Raw genomic sequence first — 22,180 nt, 5'->3', positions numbered from 1 at the left:
TGGTTTTGATTATGTTTTACAAAATAACTTTTTGGTCAGTGTGACGTGTGTGTGTAACCTTTATTTAACTAGGCAAGTCAGTTAATTAAGAACAAATTCTTATTTACAATGGCGGCCTACCCTGGCCAAACCCAGACGTCGCTTGGCCAATTGTGCGCCTCCCTATTTTTTTATTTAACATTTATTTAACCAGGTAGGCTAGTTGAGAACAAGTTCTCATTTGCAACTGCTACCTGGCCAAGATAAAGCAAAGCAGTGTGACACAGACAACAACAGAGTTACACATGGAGTCCCTATGGACTGTAGTGATGCTTCTTGCACTGAGATGCAGTGCTTTAGACCGCTGCGTCCACGTGTGTGTGTGTAAACTATTTAACTGTACTAGAATGCTTAAATTGTATTAGTATAAAATAATATAATTGTACTTTTCTTGTTTGTTGCTTAAAAGGCCACTACATTTTAAATATGGGTATTGTTTTTTTCGGAAAGGAAAGTATCAGATATTGGTATCTGCCAAAAATGTCATATCGGTGCATCACTAGTCAACAACGTCACTAACTTTACCCAGTACCAGAATATTTTTTACCAAAAACCTGGTTGCCTCTGCTAGGAGTCTGAAACTTGGCCACAAGTGGATCTTCCAGCAAGTTAATAACCACAAGCACACATCAACATTCACAAAGAAATGGTTAATTGACCACAAATCAACATTTTGCAATGGCCATCTCAGTCTCGGGACTTGAACCCCATTGAAAACCTATGGTTTGAATTGAACAGGCGAAGGATATCAAGGATCTGGAAAAAATCATGTTTGAAGGAATGGTCTAAGGTCACTCCCAATGTGTTGTCCAATCTCATCAAATATTTTAGAAAAAGGCTCAGTGCGGTTATCCTCAGGAGATGATATTGAAACCAGAGGTGCCAATCATTTTGACCCCTATATTTAGGGGGGAAAACAAATATTTCTCTTTCTCTGAGCAATTGTATAGTATAAAATAATATAATTGTACTTTTCTTGTTTGTTGCATAAAATATAGCTCAGTATTTGTCATATTTTATAGTCTTTTTTTCCTCATCTTTATTGAATTTTTTTAATGTATTTATTTAACTAGGCAAGTCAGTTAAGAACAAATATTTGTTTTCAATGACAGCCTAAGAACAGTGGGTTAACTGCCTTATTCAGGGGCAGAACAACAGATTTGAACCTAGTCAGCTCAGGGATTTGATCTTGCAACATTCCGGTTAGTAGTCCAACGCTCTAACCACTAGGCTACCTGCAGCCTTTGAGTTATCAAGGGTGCCAATAATTTTGGACCTGACTATATATATTTTTTTACAATACATAGAATGTGGTTTTCCACAGTAAGAACTGAACTCACTTTTGGGAACCCACCATAGGCCCTGAGATGAAAGGGAACGGTATCATGTAGGGATTCTGCAAAGAGGTATGGAGTATCTCACACGCAACCACCAGAAGTGGACTAGAGGATTGATATAAATGTTAGTTTTCTGATACAAACCTCCTTTGAGAATGTTACATATTTTCAGATTCCGGCAAAAGTAATCTGACTCGGAAAATTCGATGTACTTCCAATTCTTGTACCAGACACACACCCGGAAACCAATGTGGCTCAACTGGAAGTTAAACTAAAGGATAGTGTGTTAGCTATGGGTTAGGCCCAAGGCTGTTTGAACTGTCATGAATGCAACAAGACTAGAAAGTGTTTACAATGTATATTGAAAAATAAATCAACTTAAATTCTCACATGAAATCACTGAGTAGGTAACTGCAAATACTGTCACTCCATTGTTGCAGTGTGACATTGTCAGAAGATTTATACATTGCCCCTGGTAAAAGTGTGTCAGATTAAATATAGCAAACAACTTCCAGACACCTAGTAGTTCTGGTATTACCTTACTATATTTATCTAAATGTTATAAAATGTTGTACATTCTTCTCTATTTGGTAACACTAGATAAGTATATGGAAAGTGCTGTCCTACTATGCCAAGTACACCAGGCTTCGATACGTTCTGAAAAGCAAAGCAATCTCTGTCCATAAGCAGCCAAAACACTTACAACAATACCCAGGATTTGAAAAATCATGGTAATTATTGCAACTGAAATTGAAAGATACTCAATGGTTTGACTGCCAGTCTCCTGTTTTCATGCAATATACAAACTGCTAGACAGTGCCCAAAACATAAGTAGGAACTTGTCATTTTTCCATCAGAAAACTGGCAGTGTTTTTCTGAAGAGGCATTGTTTGAAGCAGAAAAACACAAAAAAAAATCTAAACAGTCATGTCAGGTGAAATGTACTTTTCCAACAATGACATTATCCATTAGCCTTTTTTTTAACCATAATACTCCTCTACATCTGTACATGACCTCTTCCTAGTCACCAACATTTCAATGGTTCTCTTTAATATGCTATTGCGACTACACTTTAAGTTAGTCGTGTACACACACACACACACACACACACACACACACAATTCAGCAGTTTAGACTGCCATTATCTGTAGAAATCAATTAACTTTTATTTGGATTATCATCCAAGTCTTCCGTATCAAATGAAAAGGGCTTATCGTAACCCATGAGGTGGTTATAGTCATGAGGAAGTGGGAACAGCATCGGGTTCACAAGCATAGACTTCTTGTCGGCATAGAATGTGGTTAACATTTTGCTGACACTCGGTATCTTGACCTCACTCTGACGGAACACAGTCTTTTTCTCCATCAGGAGGACATTGTAAGTGACAGCTGTGTATGTGTCAGTGTCCTGGTTGTGGTACAGGCGGACCACATAGCCTTTGGTGATGATGTGGAGGATGATGGGAGTCAGGAATGTAAAGAAACCGATGACACCGCAGAAGGCACCTTTCAGCACTAGACTCTGAACACCGATGCCCGTCTTCAGAAGGATGTATGGCATCACGCAAAGGCTGGCCCCGCTACTGGTGTAGGAGAACATCTTCACACCTGCAACAAACAGACAGAAAATACAGTATTATTAAAAAGGTGCAATTTATGTTTAGTTATGCAGTGATATCACCGATGTTGATGATGGTAATAATGAGATGATAATAAAGTAATACCTCGAACAGCGTTGCCGAGGCTCCCTGAATAGATCAGCTTCCCCTCTTCAGAGTGGCAGGTGGAGGATGTAGACAAGTTGCGGTCCATCCGCTGTATGGAGGCTAACTGTACCTGGGCAGAGATGGACACAAATGGTAAAGTATTTATTTCCATTCAATGTCTGCTACAATTTATAACATAGAATGTATCCATTTAAAATAACCTCCATTCAAGAATGACCTTTTAGAATGAGGTCTTGAAGAAATTGTTATAATATTGCATCATTCAATCATGCACAGGAGTTGTAGATTTTAATTGAATACCTAATGCACTTTAAAAGTTAACGCACTGGCCTGTACAACCAGGCTAATCTGCAGAGCATGAAGTCAGACATAGTGCTGTAATTGATAAATTATCGAACGCAGAGCCAATAACTAGCTAGTCAGCTAGCGAACATGACATCATTTCATATGGAAAAAATGGCTGATAGGACATATAGTCATTGTATGGAAGTAGCTGATACATTTGAGAGAGAAAGGAATAAAGCCAAATACCTTGTTAGACGCATCATTGAGAAACGACCTTTTGGCAGTGTCATACAATTGCTCTTGTGTCTTCAATGGCAGCCTTCTACACGCGTGAGAAGCAGGCCTCCCACGTCGGAGGGCAGCAAATTGGATACTAAACGTTTGCCAAATACCAGTACGTAATCCACGTGCAAAGTGAAGCTGAAACATTGTAAAATAATAAAGTTAAGCCGCCTTGGCTAGCTTCTTTGCTGACTACCTAGTTAGCTAACTGAAACTATCATTCACAACAGAAGCCTACAAACCCAACCCACTTTCTTATTCTGTGAGAAAGGCTATACGGACACGGGACCATAGATACCCCCTAGTGGCCAGAAGGCCGCACCATTTTAATGTAGTCAACTGGGTGGGACTTCCAACTTCATTGGCTAATCCCTCCTGGTGACCCTCATGTCCAACCGGGTCAGTAGAATAGATCAGGCGATCGTGAATAAGAAAATAGACTACTTAGAAATGGAGATAGATCAATGTCGCTGTCCTTGGATGAAGGAAGATAACGGAAGTGGATGCTGAGTTCGAATCAAGCAGCACGTTGAACAAAGTTGGTGAAGACGAATGTTCCGAATGGACAACAGTAGTATCGAAAACTGGAACAAAAAGGAAATTGATAAGTTTATGAATGATAATGAATCGCTTCTTGATGGGATGCGTTTGTTTTGTAAGAATGTATATGTGAGAGGCCCGTTTGAGGTGTCAAATGGTGAAGTATGCGCTGGAAAAAGTGGAGTCTGTCAGAGTGACTAGGAGCGGTCTTATTTTGATTAATTGTATTTATGAAGAATATAGGAAGATTGCAGTGAGCCTCAAAAGAATCTGGAAAACAGAAAACAGAAGTTTTGTGTTTTGAACTTCGGAATAGAGCACCCGTCAACGAAGTCATCTCAATCTCGGGAGTGAAGACAGATGTTCAGGTAGAATACCTGAACATAATTCCTGGTGTGGTTTGGTGCCAGGCATCTGACCTGCTGGTTAAATAAAGAAAAAAGTCCTTCGGCCCTGTTGTTTTTTTGTTCAAGAGAAAATACCTACACATTTGAAGCTTGGTTATGTAATTTAAGCTGTAAGAGCTTTTGTCCCCAAACCATTGCAGGTCAGAATTGTAAAGGATTTGGCCATGTTTCAAGTATGTGCAGATGGACAGAGTCTACTGAAGAACGGTGTGTAGAAGGACAACAGTGTTGCAATTGTGGTGGAGATCATGATTCTGAGTTCCTGGAGTGCCCTGTAAGGGTGAATGAAGGAGATTGAAGTGGCAAAAGTTAGAGCGGTCAATCGAATCTCGTATGCGGAGCTGATTAAAATAATTGAGAAAACAAGTGATGCTATTGAAGATATGGTAGTGGACTCAACACAGCCTATAGTAAATGTTTACTGCCAGTCAAAAGATACCCTGTGTGTTAAAAAGGTGGATTTTGTGGGGTTCATTGTCACAGTTATGAACTTAACGGCACAAGTCTCAAAGAAGTCTAAGAAACTAGACATAATATTGTGGCTGCCGCAGAAACGTTTTTGGGACTTAAGGATTTTACATCTGAAGACTTGCCAGGGGTACTGCTGCTGGAAGACCTACCCTCCCAGGCTCCCCTTGAGCCTGTGTAGGGATCAGATCTGTTTTATTGTTCTATTTTTATTATTATTATTATGAATTGTTATATATTTTTTAAATATATTTTACCTCCTTTTTCTCCACATTTTAGTGATATGCAATTGGTAGTTACGATCTTGTCTCATCGTTTCAACTCTCTTGTTTGGTTTAGTTTAGTTTATTTTTAAATTTTTTTTGGGGGGGGGTAGTTTGGTAGTTTGTTCCATTTTTTGGGAATCGTGTTTCCATCCCGCAGGGTAGGTGGCGGGATGCACATTAAATTGTGCGATTGCTAATACAGTGCATTCGGAAAGTATTCAGACCCCTGACTTTAGCCTTATTCTAAAATTGATTGAATTATTGTTTTCTGTGATGTGTAGGCTGGGAGTCAGGAAGCAAGTACAGGTAGTAAAAATGTTATAATAAATAAAACATGGAGCAAACAAGAAACACGAATAGCGTTATACATGAAACAGAAACAATAATGCCTGAGGGAAGAACCAAGGGGAGTGACAGATATAGGGGAGGTAATCAGGAAGGTGATGGAATCCAGGTGAATCTCATGAGGCGCAGGTGCACATAACGATGGTGGCAGGTGTGCCTAATAATCTGGCGATGTTGAGCGCCGGACAGGGGGAGCAGGAGTACATGTTATTTTCTCTCATCAATCTACACTCAATACCCCATAATGACAAAGCGAAAACAGTTATGACATTTTTGCTAATTTATTACAAATAAAAAACATACCTTATTTACGTAAGTATTCGTACCTTTTGCTATGAGACATGAAATTGAGCTCAGGTGCATCCTGTTTCCATTGAACATCCTTGAGATGTTTCTACAACTTGATTGGAGTCCACCTGTGGTAAATTCAATTGATTTGACAATATTTGGAAAGGCACACACCTGTCTATATAAGGTCCCACAGTTGACAGTGCATGTCAGAGCAGAAACCAAGATATGAGGTCAAAGGAATTGTCCGTAGAGTTCCGAGACAGGATTGTGTTGAGGCAGAGATATGGAGAAGGGTACCAAAACATTTCTGAAGCATTGAAGGTCCCCAAAAATACAGTGTCCTCCATCATTCTTAAGATGAAGAAGTTTGGAACCACCGAGACTTTTCCTAGAGCTGGCTGCCCGGCCAAACTAAGCAATCGGGGCAGGGCCTTGGTCGGGGAGATGACCAAGAACCCGATGGTCACTCTGATAGGACTCCAGAGTTCCTCTGTGGAGATGGCAGAACCTTCCAGAAGTACAACCATCTCTGCAGCAATCCTCCAATCAGGCCTTTATGCTAGAGTGCCAGACTGAAGCCACACCTCAGTAAAAGGCACATGACAGCCGGCTTGGAGTTTGCCCAAAGGCACCTAAATGACTCCCAGACCATGAGAAACAAGATTCTCTGGTCTGATGAAACCAAGATTGAACTCTTTGGCCTGAATGCCAAGTGTCACATCTGGAGGAAACTTGGCACCATCCCTACGGTGAAGCATGGTGGTGGCAGCATCATGCTGTGGGGATGTTTTTCAGCGGCAGGGACTGACTGGGAGACTAATTCAGGATCGAGGGAAAGATGAAAGGAGCAAAGTACAGACTGATCCTTGATGAAAACCTTCTCCAGAGTGCTCAGGACCTCAGACTGGAGCGAAGGTTCACCTTCCAACAGGACAAAAACCCTAAGTACACAGCCAAGACAACACAGGAGTGGCTTCGGGAGAAGTCTCTGAATGTCCTTGAGTGGCCCAGCCAGAGCCCGGACTTGAAATCGATCGAACATCTCTGGAGAGACCTGAAAATGGCTGTGCAACGACACTCCCCATCCAACCTGAGCTTGAGTGGATCTGCAGAGAAGAATAGGAGAAACTAGCCAAATACAAGTGTGCCAAGCATGTAGTGTCATACCCAAGAAGACTCGAGACTGTAATCGTTGCCAAAGGTGCTTCAACAAAGTACTGAGTAAAGGGTCTGAATACTTATGTAAATATGATATTTATTTTTTATACATTTGAAACATTTTCTGAAACACCGTTTTTGCTTGGTATTTATGAGATATTGTGTGTGGATTGAGGGGGAAAAATACAATTTTATACATTTCAAAATAAGGTTGTAACATAACAAAATGTAGAAAAAGTCAAGGGGTCTGAATACTTTCCGAATGCACTGTATATGGTTCAATCATCAGCATACATGGACACACATACTTTGTTTAATGCCAGGGGCAGGTCATTAATAAACATAGAAAAGAGTAGAAGGCCTAGAGAGCTGCCCTGTGGTACACCACACTTGACATGTTTGACACTAGAGAAGCTTTCATTAAAGAAAAACCTCTGAGACCTATTAGATAGATATCTCTGAATCCATGATATGGCAGAGGTTGAAACTCAACAACAGGTTATGGTCAACAATATCAAAGGCTGCACTGAATCTAACAGTACAGGTCCCACAATCTATTTATTATCAAATTCTACATTTCTTTCAACCAATCATCAGTAATTTGTGTCATTGCAGTATATGTTGAGTGCCCTGCTGAAAGCCTGTTGTTAATTTGTTTACCGAGAAGTAGCATTGTATTTGGTCAAACACTATTTTTTCCAACAGTTTGCAAAGTGCTGGCAGCAAGCTGATATATCTGCGTTTAGAACCAGTAAAGCCCGCTTTACCACTCTTGGGTAGCGGAATGACTTTGGCTTCCCTCCAAGCCTGAGGACAAAGACTTTCCTCTAGGCTCAGATTAAAGATTTGACAGATGGCTATAGTCCGCTACCATCCTCAGTAGCTTTCAATCTAAATTGTCAATGTCAGGAGGTTCGTTATTATTGATCGATAACAATAATTTTTCCACCTCTCCCACACTAACTTTACAAATTCAATCTTGCAACGTTTTCTTTCATTATTAGTTTTTTTATGCATGAGTACCATGGCTCACTTTTCGTTGTTGGCATTTCCTGCCTAAGTTTGCCCACTTTGCCAATGAAGTAATCATTAAAATATTTGGCAACATCAAATGGTTTTGTGATGAATAAGCCATCTGATTCGATGAAAGATGGAATTGAATTGAATACTCCAAATATTTTTTCCATCATTCTTTATGTCATTGATCTTGGCTTCATAATACATTTTTTTCTTCTTTTTGTTGAGTTTAGTCACATCATTTCTCAATTTACATTAAGTCAGCCAGTCAGTTGTGCAGCCAGACCTATTAGCCACTCCTTTTGCCCCATCTCTTTCAGCCATACAGTTTTTCAAATTCCTCATCAATCGCTGGGGCCTTAAAAGTTCTAACAGTCAGTTTATTACCTGGTACATGTTTAACAATAATTGGAAGAAGCAATTTAATACATTTCACAAGTGCAGCGTCTGGATGCTCCTTATTAATCACATCAGACCAACAAATATTTTCAACATCATACACAATCTTTTGTATGATCTGTTATACACTATTTTAGACCCAGCTTTTGGAACTTTGGTTGTCTTGGATATAGCCACTATATTGTGATCACTGCATCCAATGGGTACAGATACAGCTTTAAAAAAAAAAGTTATACAGTATTAGTAAAGCCGTGGATGATCTTGTTCCTGTAGTGTTTTTAAACACCCTGGTAGGTTGATTAATAACCTGAACCAGATTACAGGCACTGGTTACAGTGAGACGCTTCCTCTTGAGCGGACAGCTTGATGAAAACCAGTCAATATTCACTTCCCCAAGAAAGTAGAAAAGGCTTTAGATGTGCCAGGTTAACCGACAACCACAACACTTCAACAACAATTGACATAAGTTCTTCTCTAAGAATTACAGGGATATGGCTCTGAATTAAATCAAATCAAATGTATTTATATAGCCCTTTTTACATCAGCCAATGTCACAAGTGCATACAGAAACCCAGCCTAAAAATGTAGAAGCACAGCAAATGTAGAAGCACAGTGTCTAGGAAAAACTCCCTAGAAAGGCAGGAACCTAGGAAGAAACTTAGAGAGGAACCAGGCTCTGAGGGGCGGCCAGTCCTCTTCTGGCTGTACAGCAACAACTCCCCCATAAGCATTCCTTTCTCTTCTATAGATGTTATATCCTTGTATTGCTACTAATGTATCATCAAATGAATAATCTAAGTGAGTCTCAGAAATGGCTAATACAGTGGCTTGCGAAAGTATTCACCCCCTTGGCATTTTTCCTATTTTTTTTGCCTTATTACTTGGAATTAAAATACATTTTGGGGGGGTTTGTATCATTTGATTTACACAACATGCCTACCACTTTGAAGATACAAAATATAGAAAACAAGAAATAAGACAAAAAAACTGAAAACTTGAGCGTGCATAACTATTGGGGTATGTCTCTATCAGCTTGGCACATCTAGTCACTGGGATTGTTGCCCATTCTTCAAGGCAAAATTGCTCCAGCTCCTTCAAGTTGGATGGGTTCCGCTGGGATGGTATTCTTGGGGTGATGAGAGGTGTTGAGTTTCTGCCAGGCATAGCTTTTTCCTTGAAGGCCAAAAAGCTCAATTTTAGTCTCATCTGACAAGAGTACCTTCTTCCATATGTTTGGGGAGACTCCCACATGCCTTTTGGCGAACACCAAACGTGTTTGCTTATTTTTCTCTTTAAGCAATGGCTTTTTTTCTGGCCACTCTTCTGTAAAGCTCAGCTCTGTGGAGTGTATGGCTGAAAGTGGTCCTTTGGACAGATACTCAAATCTCCGCTGTGGAGCTTCAGGGTTGTCTTTGGTCTCTTTGTTGCCTCTCTGATTTAATGCCATCCTTGCCTGGTCCCTGAATTTTGGTGGGCGGCCCTCTCTTTGCAGGTTTGTTGTGGTGCCATATTCTTTCCATTATTTAGTAATGGACCTAATGGTGTTCCGTGGGATGTTCAAAGTTTCGGATATTTTTTTATAACCCAACCCTGATCTGTACTTCTCCAGAACTTTGTCCCTGACCGGTTTGGAAGGCTCCTTGGTCTTCATGGTGCTGTTTGCTTGGTAGTGGCAGTGTATCAAATACTTGTTCTCCCCACTGTATATGTATACTGTATACTGATATATGTATATGTATACTGTATATGTGTATATGTATATGTATACTGAGATCATGTGAGACTTAGATTGCGCACAGGTTGACTTTATTTAACTAATGATGGCTTTCGAAGACCTTAGAAAGACAGGGTAGGATAGATATAGGTCTGTAGCAGTTTGGGTCTAGAGTGTCACCCCCTTTGAGGAGGGGGGTGACCGCGGCAGCTTTCCAATCATTGGGAATCTCAGACGATACGAAAGAGAGGTTGAACAGGCTAGTAAATAGGGGTTGCAACAATTTCGGCAGATAATTTTAGAAAGAGAGGGTCCAGACCGTCTAGCACGGCTGATTTGTAGGGGTCCAGATTTTGCAGCTCTTTCAAAACATCAGCTATCTGGATTTGGATAAAGGAGAAATGGTGGGGGCTTTGGCGGGTTGCTGGGTAGGGGTAGCCAGGTGGAAAGCATGGCCAGCCGTAGAGAAATGCTTTTTGAAATTCTCAATTATAGTGGATTTATCGGTGGTGACAGTGTTTCCTAGCCTCAGAGCAGTGGGCAGCTGGGAGGAGGTGCTCTTATTCTCTATGGACTTTACAGTGTCCCAGAACTTTTTGGAGTTAGTACTACAGGATGAAAATTTCTGTTTGAAAAAGCTAGCCTTAGCTTTCCTAACTGCCTGTGTATATTTGTTCCTAACTTCCCTGAAAAGTTGCATATCACGGGGGCCTTTCGATACTAATGCAGAACGCCACTGGATGTTTTTGTGCTGGTCAAGGGCAGACAGGTCTGTAGTGAACCAAGGACTATATCTATTCCTAGTTCTACATTTTTTGAATGGGGCATTCTTATTTAAGATGGTGAGGAAGGCACTTTTAAAGAATAGCCAGGCATCATCTACTGACGGGATGAGGTCAATGTCATTCCAGGATACCCCGGCCAGGTCAATACCCCGGCCAGGTCAATTAGAAAGGCCTGCTCGCAGAAGTGTTTTAGGGAGCGTTTGACAGTGATGAGGGGTGGTCGTTTGGTCGCAGACCCATTACAGATGCAGGCAATGAGGCAGTGATCGCTGAGATCTTGATTGAAAACAGCAGAGGTGTATTTGGATGGCGAGTTAGTTAGGATGACATCTATGAGGGTGCCCGTGTTTACGGATTTGGAGTTGTACCTGGTAGGTTCATTTATAATTTGTGTGAGATTGAGGGCATCAATCTTGGATTGTAGGATGGCCGGGGTGTTAAACATGTCCCAGTTTAGGTCACCTAGTAGCACGAGCTCATAAGATTAGTTGGGGGGCAATCAATTCACATATGGTATCGAGGGCACAGCTGGGGGAAGAGGGAGGTCTATAGCAAGCGGCAACAGTGAGAGACTTGTTTCTGGAAAGGTGCATTTTTAGAAGTAGAAGATCAAGTTGTTTGGGTACAGTCTTGGATAGTAATAGAGAACTCTGCAGGCTATCTTTGCAGTAGATTGCAACACCTCCCCCTTTGGCAGTTCTATCTTGGCGGAAAATGTTATAGTTAGCAATGGAGATTAAGGTTTTTGGTGGTTTTCCTAAGCCAGGATTCAGACACGGCTAAGACATCCAGGTTAGCAGAGTGTGCTAAAGCAGTGAGTAAAACAAATTTAGGAGTAGGCTTCTAATGTTAACAAGTAATTAGATGTACCAGATCTTATTTAGGGGATTCATAGCAAAGGGGGTGAATACATATGCACGCACCACTTTTCAGTTTTCTCATTTTTTGTATTTTTAAAAGAAAGTTCATTTTTACTTTCACTTCACCAATATGAACTATTTTGTGTATGTCCATTACATGAAATCCAAATAAAAATCCATTTAAATTAGAGGTTGTAATGCAACAAAATAGGAAAAATGCCAAGGGGCATGAATACTTTTGCAAGGCACTGTATATGAATGTTATTTGATGTTAGCAAGTTCTTGATTTCATTAACCTTATTTCTAAGGCTATTTCTATGAATAAGGGCTATTTTCATCCCTTTCCTGCGTAGCTTATCAGAGATAGACATAATATGGAAAAGAGCAAACAAAGCAAGAGAAACAAATTTGCACTCAGCAGTCCGTTAATCAGCTGGTGTGTGTAAATGTGTGCGTGTGCTGCAGGGTTGAAACTACTAACCCCTAGGCTTGGCTCTCTCATCCCTTCCAGGCTTTTGGGAAGGAGGGTGGACAATGAGCCTGTCATTGCGGATGTAAGCAATGTCCCCGCGCATTCTGGCAGCTTTCATGGCTGGGATAAGTTCTTTCCTCTTCTGGCGCACAGCTTCAGAATAGTCCTCGTTGAGGAAGATATACGTTCCTCTCAAGTTTCTGTCTCTTTCCAGCTACCTTGTCTTTGAACCTCAGGAACTTGACAACTCTCGGCATGGGCCTGTCACCTGGGCCGGAGGTGGGTTTTCCAGTCCTGTTGGCATGCTCCACCTCAATCTTCCTGTGGCCCATCTTCAGTTTCTCCGAGATAACTTCCTTCACTTTGTCCTCAGACTCTGTCCAGGTCTCATGTGGAGATTCTGCAATTCCGTCCACAACCATGTTGTTCCGCCTTGATTGTCTCAATATAATCTAATTTCTCCATCATTGTTATCATGGATTCACATACAGAACTGATGTCCTCTCTCAATTGATTTCTGTCATCTTGTCGTTCTCCTGTTTAAACGCATCGAGCTTACCCTGGGAGAACTGCAAACTGTTCTTCAGGTCCTGGACCACTGGTTAGGTTGTCCATTTTTTTGTTGACTCCATCAGTATTTGGACTAAACACTTGAAGCTATTTTATTGTTGTTGTAACAACTATAGGTTACACAGTTACTCCTCGCAGTTCCAGACAGGGAAGGTCACAGGGAAGATTAAAAACAACAACAAACAGCAGGGGTCTAGACAGCCACAAGATCGGGACAATCCGCGGTCCCAGCCACAATGGCTAACCGCGTTACGGGCTGTGTTCAAGCCCTTAAAAAAAAACCCTGCTAGCTGCTACGCCAAACAGCTCCTCAGACCCGGGATTGGTCGGCAGGATCACTGGACAGATAGTAGCGGTCACCGCAATTGATGCCAAACGTGTTGCAGGATCCAAACTCAAAAAGGTAGCTAGCTAGTAACTTTTTTAAAAGACTTTACAAAACAACAATCCGAGCTCTCCCTTGTTCTGCATTCAACAGGAAGGGACAAAACAGCTAATCTCCGAACCTTAAGTAGTTAGACAAACTCTGTAACTTGGTTCTTGGAAATGTAGTTTTTTAATACACACAGGTTTCCAACCATAGCTGGCAGACCGGACTAGTTGGCGCAATGTAAGACAGTCTCGTGTTCCAATTGTTTGTTTTCATAATGTGAATTGTTCCTGTTCACACTGAGGTGAAGAGCGGAATAATTGAAGCAATGCATCCGAGCCTCACGCTTATCGCCTGTGGAATGCGGGTCTTCCAGCGAGACACAGATTTCATTGGCCTTGTCAGGCGTGCATTTAGATCTTTCAGCCAAAGTCCCGATAGTATGTTGTACAGAAGTTGACTGACTGAAAGGGATCTAGACTTTACACATCACATCATTTCACTTTTGTGAAAACTGGTCCAGCCACTTGGTAGCTAGCTATCATTAGTTCAAATAAAGAAAATGATGTACTAATATGAAAGTGCAATTGTAAACTATAAATTGTAAACCCACAAACTCGCCTGGTGCCCAAATTGATGTTGTATGTTGTGCAGCTGAGAGTCGAGTGTGGAGACGAATGAATTCGGTTCAAGCACTCATCCTGAGCAGCCGTTCCTAGCTAGCTAATTTATATTATACCGACCCTGGGTTTACAAGCGCGGAAATCGACTCTGCCGTTCGAGTATGCTTTTGCGGCAGTCGATAGCGCGCCGGACCTCGGGCTCGAAGGTCCCGCTCCCTGCTGTTTCATTAAAATATGCTGGGCTGGCTAGCTGGAATCAACAGCATTGCAGCATGAAAATCATGTTTATTTTGATGGGCGATTGAGAAATAAATTGTAGTATTGGTCACCATCTGGATGTCACCGTGACAGGCCAATCAGCTAACGTAACAAGCCGGCATGAATGACCATAACAACAGTGTTGTATCAAGCATCTTTGCCGATGTGAGTTGCATCCCACTGGGCAGCAGTTGCGTCCCAACGGGCAGCTGTATGGCATCCACATACATAGGTTCGGTTTGCTCCTAGCAGAACTCGGCTAGGCGAAGTGAACGTCTGTGCTCGCATACTCCCTAAAGACCTTCGATTAAAAAATGAATGGAAAAAAAGGCAATATTACTGTTGTTTGTCCCTCTTGAGCTACCTTAGCAACAACATAGCCAGAAACGCTTCTAAGATAAATCAATAAATCTGTCTTTCATTTTGACTTTGTTTCGCAAAGGTCTTAGTTGCACAATTTTACACCTAACTAAGATGTTGGTGCAGTATTTCTCAAGTAAAAAAAGTGCATGAAAACTAGTCGTCACTCTTTGAATGACAACAAACACTTCATGTTCCCACTCCTAATAGGAGTAGTACTGTAGACCAATCATAGATGAAGGGGCATAGACTTTGGCTATCAAACTTCGACTTACCTCAAAAAGAAAGGTTGTGTGCACAAACAGCCCAAAAAAAACCTGCCGAAGACCAAATCATCACAAAATGTTGCCATAATATATGTGGGAAAAGTAGAAACCCGCACACTGCTCTTGGTAGTATCACTGCTCTTTATTAAGGTTTACGTATCGGCCTCAAGGCCTTCGTCAGAGCTTTTTTTTTTTTCACCTGCAACAAACCCAGATGTGCGAGTGCCTTTTGAATTTTGAATCATAATATATGCCCAAAATGTTTTGACTGGGAAGTATACGGTAAGCTGTAGACTATCACATGTCGCAGGCGGTAGCTAATGTGTCCAAGTTTCGAGTTAAGTTTTATTAGTCACACACATGGTATACACCGTCCAACAAAATGCTTACTTAGAGGTTCCTTCTCGATAATGCAACAACAAAAGGAAATAACAAAACATTGTCCGAGGCTATGCGAAGACCATGCTCAGATAAGCACAGGGCAAAGTTATATTTAGAATAATTTTTTATACTTCCTTCCCGAGTTGTTGCGCTGCTGGGATGGTGTAAAACTAGGCTATACTGTATTACACACTGCAATGGATAGGCCATCCCAATCATGGGCCCTGGCCTGCCCTGCTCTTGCTGATGTAGGCCTAAAGCCTTTGTGCTTCCTAACCAATGGCTGTGCTGTGTACAGTGGCACTTCAGAAGGCGAGTCAAAGGTTTCTTCTGAAAATAATTGTTTATTTGTAAAAAAAAAAAATTAAAGGCAATATCTATGTATGCGAACTAGGCCTACTGATGTCTTGTTCAGTTTGAGAGGGAGGGTGCAAACTGAATGCTGAACTATAGTCAATGAACAGAATTCTCACATTGGTGTTCCACTTGGCCAAATGTGTTACGACAGTGTGAATAGCGATGTAAATGTCATCTTCCTTGGATCTTTTGGAGCAGTAGGCAAATTGAAGTGGGTCCAGTGTTCCTGGCATGCTGGTCTTGATGGCCAACCTTTCATAATGACCAGAGTGAGTGTGAACAGGGTGATAGTCATTTGGGAAGACACCTTGTTTTTCTTGGACACTAGGACAATGGTGGTATCCTTGAAGCAGGTAGGGACTATAGCCTGGGACAGGTTGAAGATGTCAAAGAAGACACCAGCCAGCTGGTCAGGGCACACTGAGGAAATGGCCAGGGAGGCCATCTGGGTCATCATCTTTGTGAGTATTCACTCTTTTAAGAGTTTTCCTCTCACCATCCTCGGAGAGCGTAAGTACCTGATCGTTCGGAGCAGCGAACGTCTTCCTGTATGGCTCTGTATTGTCTGCCTCGAAGCGAGCATAGAATGTGTTAAGCTCGTCTGGGGGGAAGGCTTCAGTGGGCACCACACAGCTGGATTTGCTTTTGTAGTCCGTGATAGTTTGTAGTCTGTGCCACATGCATTGCGTGTCTGAGTTGTTGAACATCAATTCAAGTTTGAGTTTGTATTGTTTTTACATCCCTAATTGAGCTCGTACCTGCTTGCCTTGAACACGTAGCGTGCCACCGAGTCATTGAGGTTCGTTCTGCTACCATTGAATGCTGCAGTATGGGCTCTCAGCATAGTACGGATATCACTGTTCATCCAGGGTTTTTGGTTGGGGTATGTCCAGATTAACATTGTGGGTACAACATAATCAACACATTTCCTAATGAAGCCTGTGACTGATGATGCATATTCCTCAATGTTGATGAATGAGTACTGGGTGGATGAATCTTTTAACATATCAGTATTCTCAAAAGAGTCCTGCAGCATCGAGTCTGCCTCTTCTGCACATGTATTGTTGGCTAGTGATTTTCACCGAAAATGTACAACTACGGCATTAACGTCTGCATTAAAAAAAAGTCCCAACTTTGGCAGACGAGTTTCTAGCCACAATCAGAAACTAGCTACAGTGGCTGTAAAGGGCTCATTGGGACAACAAATAGGGTTTTGGAATAAATGCAGGTCTGAGATAAACACAGGTTTAGGAGATCTTATACATTTTGTTCTATGAGATAATTGCAGTCAGTATGCATTACCTTTTATGAATTGTGAAGCCCTGTGATTTGTTTTTTATTAATACATAAATTCTTCAAAATTCACAAAAAGTCAAGTTAGCTGATGAAGATTATCTCATCGAACAAAACGTATAAGATCTCTTAAGCCTGTGTTAACCACAGACCTTATTTTCAGCATTTCTCCAAAAACACCATTCATTTTCTTCATAGGCTTTATCCAACAAACCATGGTGGAGTTAGTGCCTACAAAAAGATGACATTACAATTTCTCTCTACAGCCTCTCCCTTCTGTGCCAAGGTACACACAGGATTTCTAATATCACAATACAATTCCTTGTTAGATATATGTGCAAGATCACAAATGTCAAAAATAAAATGAGATAATTGATCCTCAATCTTCAGCATCAAATATGCAGGCTATTTATAAGCTGCAATATTTGATTAACTATATTGTTTAATATTGAAAAGTTATCTGATTCAATAGCACAGCTCACTTATAAAATTGGTTCCCAGTTACTTAATCTTCCTACTGATACTCAGAGCTGCAAAATGTCCTTAGGCTTTCTCTGAATACAACCTCAGTCAAGTTGTTTTTGTTGACTTGTTAGGACAATCAAATGAGAAAACTGCAGTGGTTCATCTCACTGGAGTTCCAAGTACAGAAGCAGTTGCACATGATATTTGCATGTACAGTTAGGACATAGTACAATAACAAATACAGGGTCTCATCTCCAGTTCTGAAAAAACAAAAAGACTTGAAAAATAGGTGAATGACTGCCACGGTAGATCCAGTCCTCTGTCTATAGTTTTATGAAGTCTTGAAATGGTAATTATAGAAATAGTTATTCTGTTCAGGTTAGTGACAGTGCTGTCACATACTGCACATGTCTGCAGATGAGTATCTCATTGTTAATTGCTTAGCTTTTGTTTCTCTTTTGTATCCCAAACAGATAAATTGCTTTCAGCTATGTCGTAGCCTGGAAAGATCCCCAGAAATTAACACACAAGTTATGCACACAGGGGCAGCATTCTAGGGAGTGTCCACATTCAAAAACATGTGGCACTTCGAGTGAAAGGACTCTTTCCCAAAAATCTGTTTTCTAAATGAAGACATTCTACACAAAACTCATTTATAGAATGCAAAATACAAAAAACAATTTAATGACTCAAAGGCAACCAGAATAAGGCACTGCGTGAGGAATGATCAAGCCGGCCACCATGGAACAAAGCGCGGGATAGGGATACACAGTGAGTGTCTACAAAACAATGACATTTACACATTTACTGTCAATTATTATGTTTAAAACAAATACAAAAACTGGTTTCAAGAAACCAAAAGAACCCTTAATAAAGTACACAGCATATGTAGTTTGTTCCAGAGGGACAATGTGGTAAACCTCTCCATCTGATAAATCTGAGTTTCAAAGGGTATATGTAACATTATTTTTTCTCCAGTGGCAGCTGCATGATGGCAGGCAGCTTGGATTCATTGTTGTTCATGGACTCCTTCCGGTGAGCCAGGAACGGGTACATGCATTTGTCTGCTCCAAGAAACTGGTACATGCAAACGATGGCGTCAAAGGGCAAGACACTGAAATAGCCAGGGATACAGAAATGAATAAATGATCAGTAAGTGCATAAAGCTATGGCTCCCATGATATACATTTGATGGTGGCAAGAGGGGGAAAATCAGAGAATATTTAAGGATGTCATTAAGTTCACCTAAAAGAGCTGTTTGACAAAAGCTGGGTATCTCAATATTCATGTTGTGTAATACTTACGTCTTCATGAAACTAACCATGTACATAATCCGAGGCGTACAGATCATGGGCTGGTCTGTTAGGATAGCCCTCATTGCCTGTTGCACACACTGCTCTGGCTTCAACGGAGGGAAGAGTGGGGCAATCTCTTTCCTGATGGGACAGAAGTAGTCATCAATTCGTTTGTAGTGTCTTTGCATGAGTTCACATTTGATGATGCCATGAAGAAATGAGCATTGTGTTCAGATTTGAATACACTTGTTAAATGTAACACTTTACCAACCTGATTTCACACCCTTTGAACATGTCAGTATCAACTAAGAAAGGACAGACCAGCGTCATTTTTATCCCGTCTTTCTCAGCAGCTTTCAGCTCGTGGCTGAGGGACTCATGAAAACCTATAGCACCAAACTTGCTGGCACAGTAGTCCTGGTAAAAGACAGAATTTGCGATAGATAATGGTTTGACCGGAGTTTTCAAATAAAAGACTCGGGTACACTGTAGGAAGGTATACGGTAGCTTTATCAGTGGAGAATATGCTGCTAACCTCAACACCAGCAGTGGTGAACAGACCCAGGGAGCTGGCTACCGTCACGATGTGCCCATGGTTCAGCTCGAGCATCTTGGGAACAAAAGCCTTGGTAGTCTGAATTTGAAAAACATGCCAAAATAATTCTTACGGTAAGAATATAAACGTTGCATGGCAAGTGACAATTGATATTATGGTGTAAGAATTTGTCCTAAGCAGATTTTCATATAGGTTTATTCCATCTACCTTTGGAAATACACTTCATTGTCATTGGACTAGTCCATGTGAAACTAAGTGATCAGATTGAGTGCAATGCAACTGACCCAAAAGTGAGCATGGCAGTTGACCATCATGGTGCGCTCTAGGAGTTCATCTGGACACTCCAGCAGGTGACGTCCTGAGACCACCCCGGCATTGTTGATCAGGATATCAATGTTGCCCACTTCACGTTGCACCTTATCTGCGGTCAAGTACACCTCCTCTCTCTTGCTTACATCACACAGATAAGTGTAGACCTTGGGCTGAATCTGAGATACATCTCCCTCCTCACCATCCACTGAACCTGTAGAGCAGGGGAGATGGTCCTCGTCTGGTTTAGTGGAACAATATTTCAAGGTGCATTCCGTAACATTTGCAAACACAAACAGCACTTTATTTTGTGATATCCCTCAATCTTTAGGGTTAAAGTAATTAGAATAGAGATACATATTTGACCATCATATAATTTGAAACTAAATAGTGCAGGCCTACCTAAGTGTTCTATGACAACACGAATGGATTATGTCCTAGTTTTGGGGTTGTAATGTAAATCATAGTATGAACCACAGGCTTCTCTTCTTTTTATCAAGAGTTCTACATTGAAAAGACCAACGCTATAAATACTGGATTGCACCTTTAAAAGGGCAATTTATCAGTTTCAGTAAAAAGCGGAAGGATGGGGGCTGGATGTAATCACTCAAATTCATTGAGCAAGGAATGCAAGGACCATCCATGATATCAAAATTATAGTTTTAACCATGTTTTGATTCTATACAGTGTTACTTTACATTTACCTTTGGGATGATGACAACAGTTAAACTAAGCCCATGAAGCATGTCATTTACAAGTTATATTATTCAATGGGTACATATTCATTTATAAGTCCAAACATTGATGTAGCAACTCATGATTTCCCCTTTAAAAGTAAAGTAGTATAATTGAATAAAGCAGCAGTTTGCCAACCTTCGGGGTTCCTATTGGTAAAGTCGCTGTAGATTTGTCGCACCATCTCAGCAGTCTCTTCGTTACTTTCCCAATTGATGTCCCAAAGAATAACCGTAGCACCTCTTCGGGCAAACTCCTTGGCAAAGTGTCTTCCAAGACCGCTTCCTGCCCCAGTGATCACACAAACCTGACCCATTACATTCTTCTCTTTTGGACGCACGAGCCATCTCGTTCCAGCCAACACAAAAGTCCAGAGAACTTTGCACGACACCAAGCAGAATTCAACAAAGATATTCATGGTAAGCAACAAAATAAATGTGCCTTCAGAAAGATTTCCTGATCATGATAATTTCGAGGAAAGATGAGACAACAAAATTGACTTTGATAGCCTATTGTGCAGCTATTGTGCTAATTATTGCTAGTTGCTACTTTGTTGCGAGTACTCATGCTTGTTCACGAGGGTCAACTTGCACAAGGCACTGCGCATGATTCTTATTTTCTTCTTCTTGGAGTTTAACGGCGGTTGGCATCCAAACACACACACACACACACACACACACACACACACATATATATATATATATATATATATATATATATATATATATATATATATATACACACATACATATAATATAAATATATAATAATAAATATATAAAAAATAACAATTTAAATAAAAATAAACCTCTAACAAACCCGACACTGATTAAAAACCCTCTATCCCATTCCACTACTTTGCCCCATCTACTCCTGCACCATACCAACGGCCTGGGAGGACGGGATACCACCACTCAACACACACTATAACTCTTCTGAAGTCAAATCTCGTATACCCAAATACTTCTCTGCAGCTGCCACCACAACATATATTTTCTGTGATTTACGTTCCATTTCTGTGGTAACCACACAATTTTCACAAGTCCACTACAGGTTACTTTCACTGACTCATCTGCACCCAACTCCTTTCTCACCCACCCTGAAACCACATATGAATCTGCCAAAAGCCAAGGATCCACTTTCTCCAAAAATGTTACTCCTACTAGACCAGATTTTTAACATGTCCACTGATGCCAGAGCTTTACCACACCTCCCACCTTACTTAACTCACGCTCATTCACTTCCATTTCACCTCTAGAGCTCGGTCTGGAACACAGCTCACTCTGTTTGCACTTGACACCAATCTTCTTCAACACCCCATCTCCCTTTTTAATTGCCATATTCCTCAAATCCAACCTCTGCTTTCCTCATTATCTTTGACCTCATTTCCCCCCTTGATTAATCCTCAAAAATCAACCTTTTAGTGACCCTGTCCCAATATTCCTCTTCTCCCAACTTTGCTTGCAGCGCAGTGGCATCCCAACATAACTCCATCTCATAATCATAATTCTCACCTAGGAAACATGTCTTCTCCGGGCACCAACATTTCGAAAGCATGAGCAGTGGCCACACAAAGAAAAACGACCTGAGACGGTTTTATGAATCCTCTCCCACTGCGCACTCTTGCTGACAGTTGTCTCTACCTTCTTGCCCTTTGTGCTGTTGTCTGTGCCCAATAATGTTTGTACCTTGTTTTGTGCTGCTGCCATGTTGTGTTGCTACCATGTTGTTATCATGTTGTGTTGCTACCATGCTGTATTGTCATGGGTTACTGCCATGCTATGTTGTTGTCTTAGGTCTCTCTTTATGTTGTGTTGTGTTGTCTCTCTTGTTGTGATGTGTATTTTGTCCTATATTTGTATTTTTAATCCCAGCCCCCAGGCCTTTTGCCTTTTGGTAGGCCGTCATTGTAAATAAGAATTTGTTCTTAACTGACTTGCCTAGTTAAATA

The 22,180-nt window shown here is 41.0% G+C and overlaps 2 protein-coding genes across 2 annotated transcripts; both read right to left on the bottom strand.

Annotated features, from left to right (window-relative positions):
• Positions 1-1,719: 1,719 nt before the first annotated feature.
• Positions 1,720-3,956, bottom strand: LOC139376098 (transmembrane protein 70). The gene is made up of 3 exons (XM_071118278.1): positions 3,634-3,956; positions 3,100-3,211; positions 1,720-2,983 (listed from the first exon to the last, which is right to left on the bottom strand). The coding sequence occupies exons 1-3, from the start codon at positions 3,814-3,816 to the stop codon at positions 2,535-2,537; spliced, it is 744 nt and encodes a 247-aa protein (XP_070974379.1). The 5' UTR covers positions 3,817-3,956; the 3' UTR covers positions 1,720-2,534.
• Positions 3,957-17,997: 14,041 nt separating this feature from the next.
• LOC139377341 (retinol dehydrogenase 10-B-like) lies at positions 17,998-20,830 on the bottom strand. Its single transcript, XM_071120364.1, has 6 exons — positions 20,368-20,830; positions 19,470-19,708; positions 19,165-19,263; positions 18,901-19,046; positions 18,639-18,770; positions 17,998-18,448 (listed from the first exon to the last, which is right to left on the bottom strand). Exons 1-6 carry the CDS (start codon positions 20,645-20,647, stop codon positions 18,298-18,300), a joined length of 1,047 nt encoding a protein of 348 aa, XP_070976465.1. The 5' UTR covers positions 20,648-20,830; the 3' UTR covers positions 17,998-18,297.
• Between the last annotated feature and the right edge of the window lie 1,350 nt (positions 20,831-22,180).

Source organism: Oncorhynchus clarkii, chromosome 20, assembly GCF_045791955.1.
Source record: "Oncorhynchus clarkii lewisi isolate Uvic-CL-2024 chromosome 20, UVic_Ocla_1.0, whole genome shotgun sequence".
Taxonomy (NCBI): Eukaryota; Metazoa; Chordata; class Actinopteri; order Salmoniformes; family Salmonidae; genus Oncorhynchus; species Oncorhynchus clarkii.
This window is presented reverse-complemented; position numbering and strand designations above follow the sequence as displayed.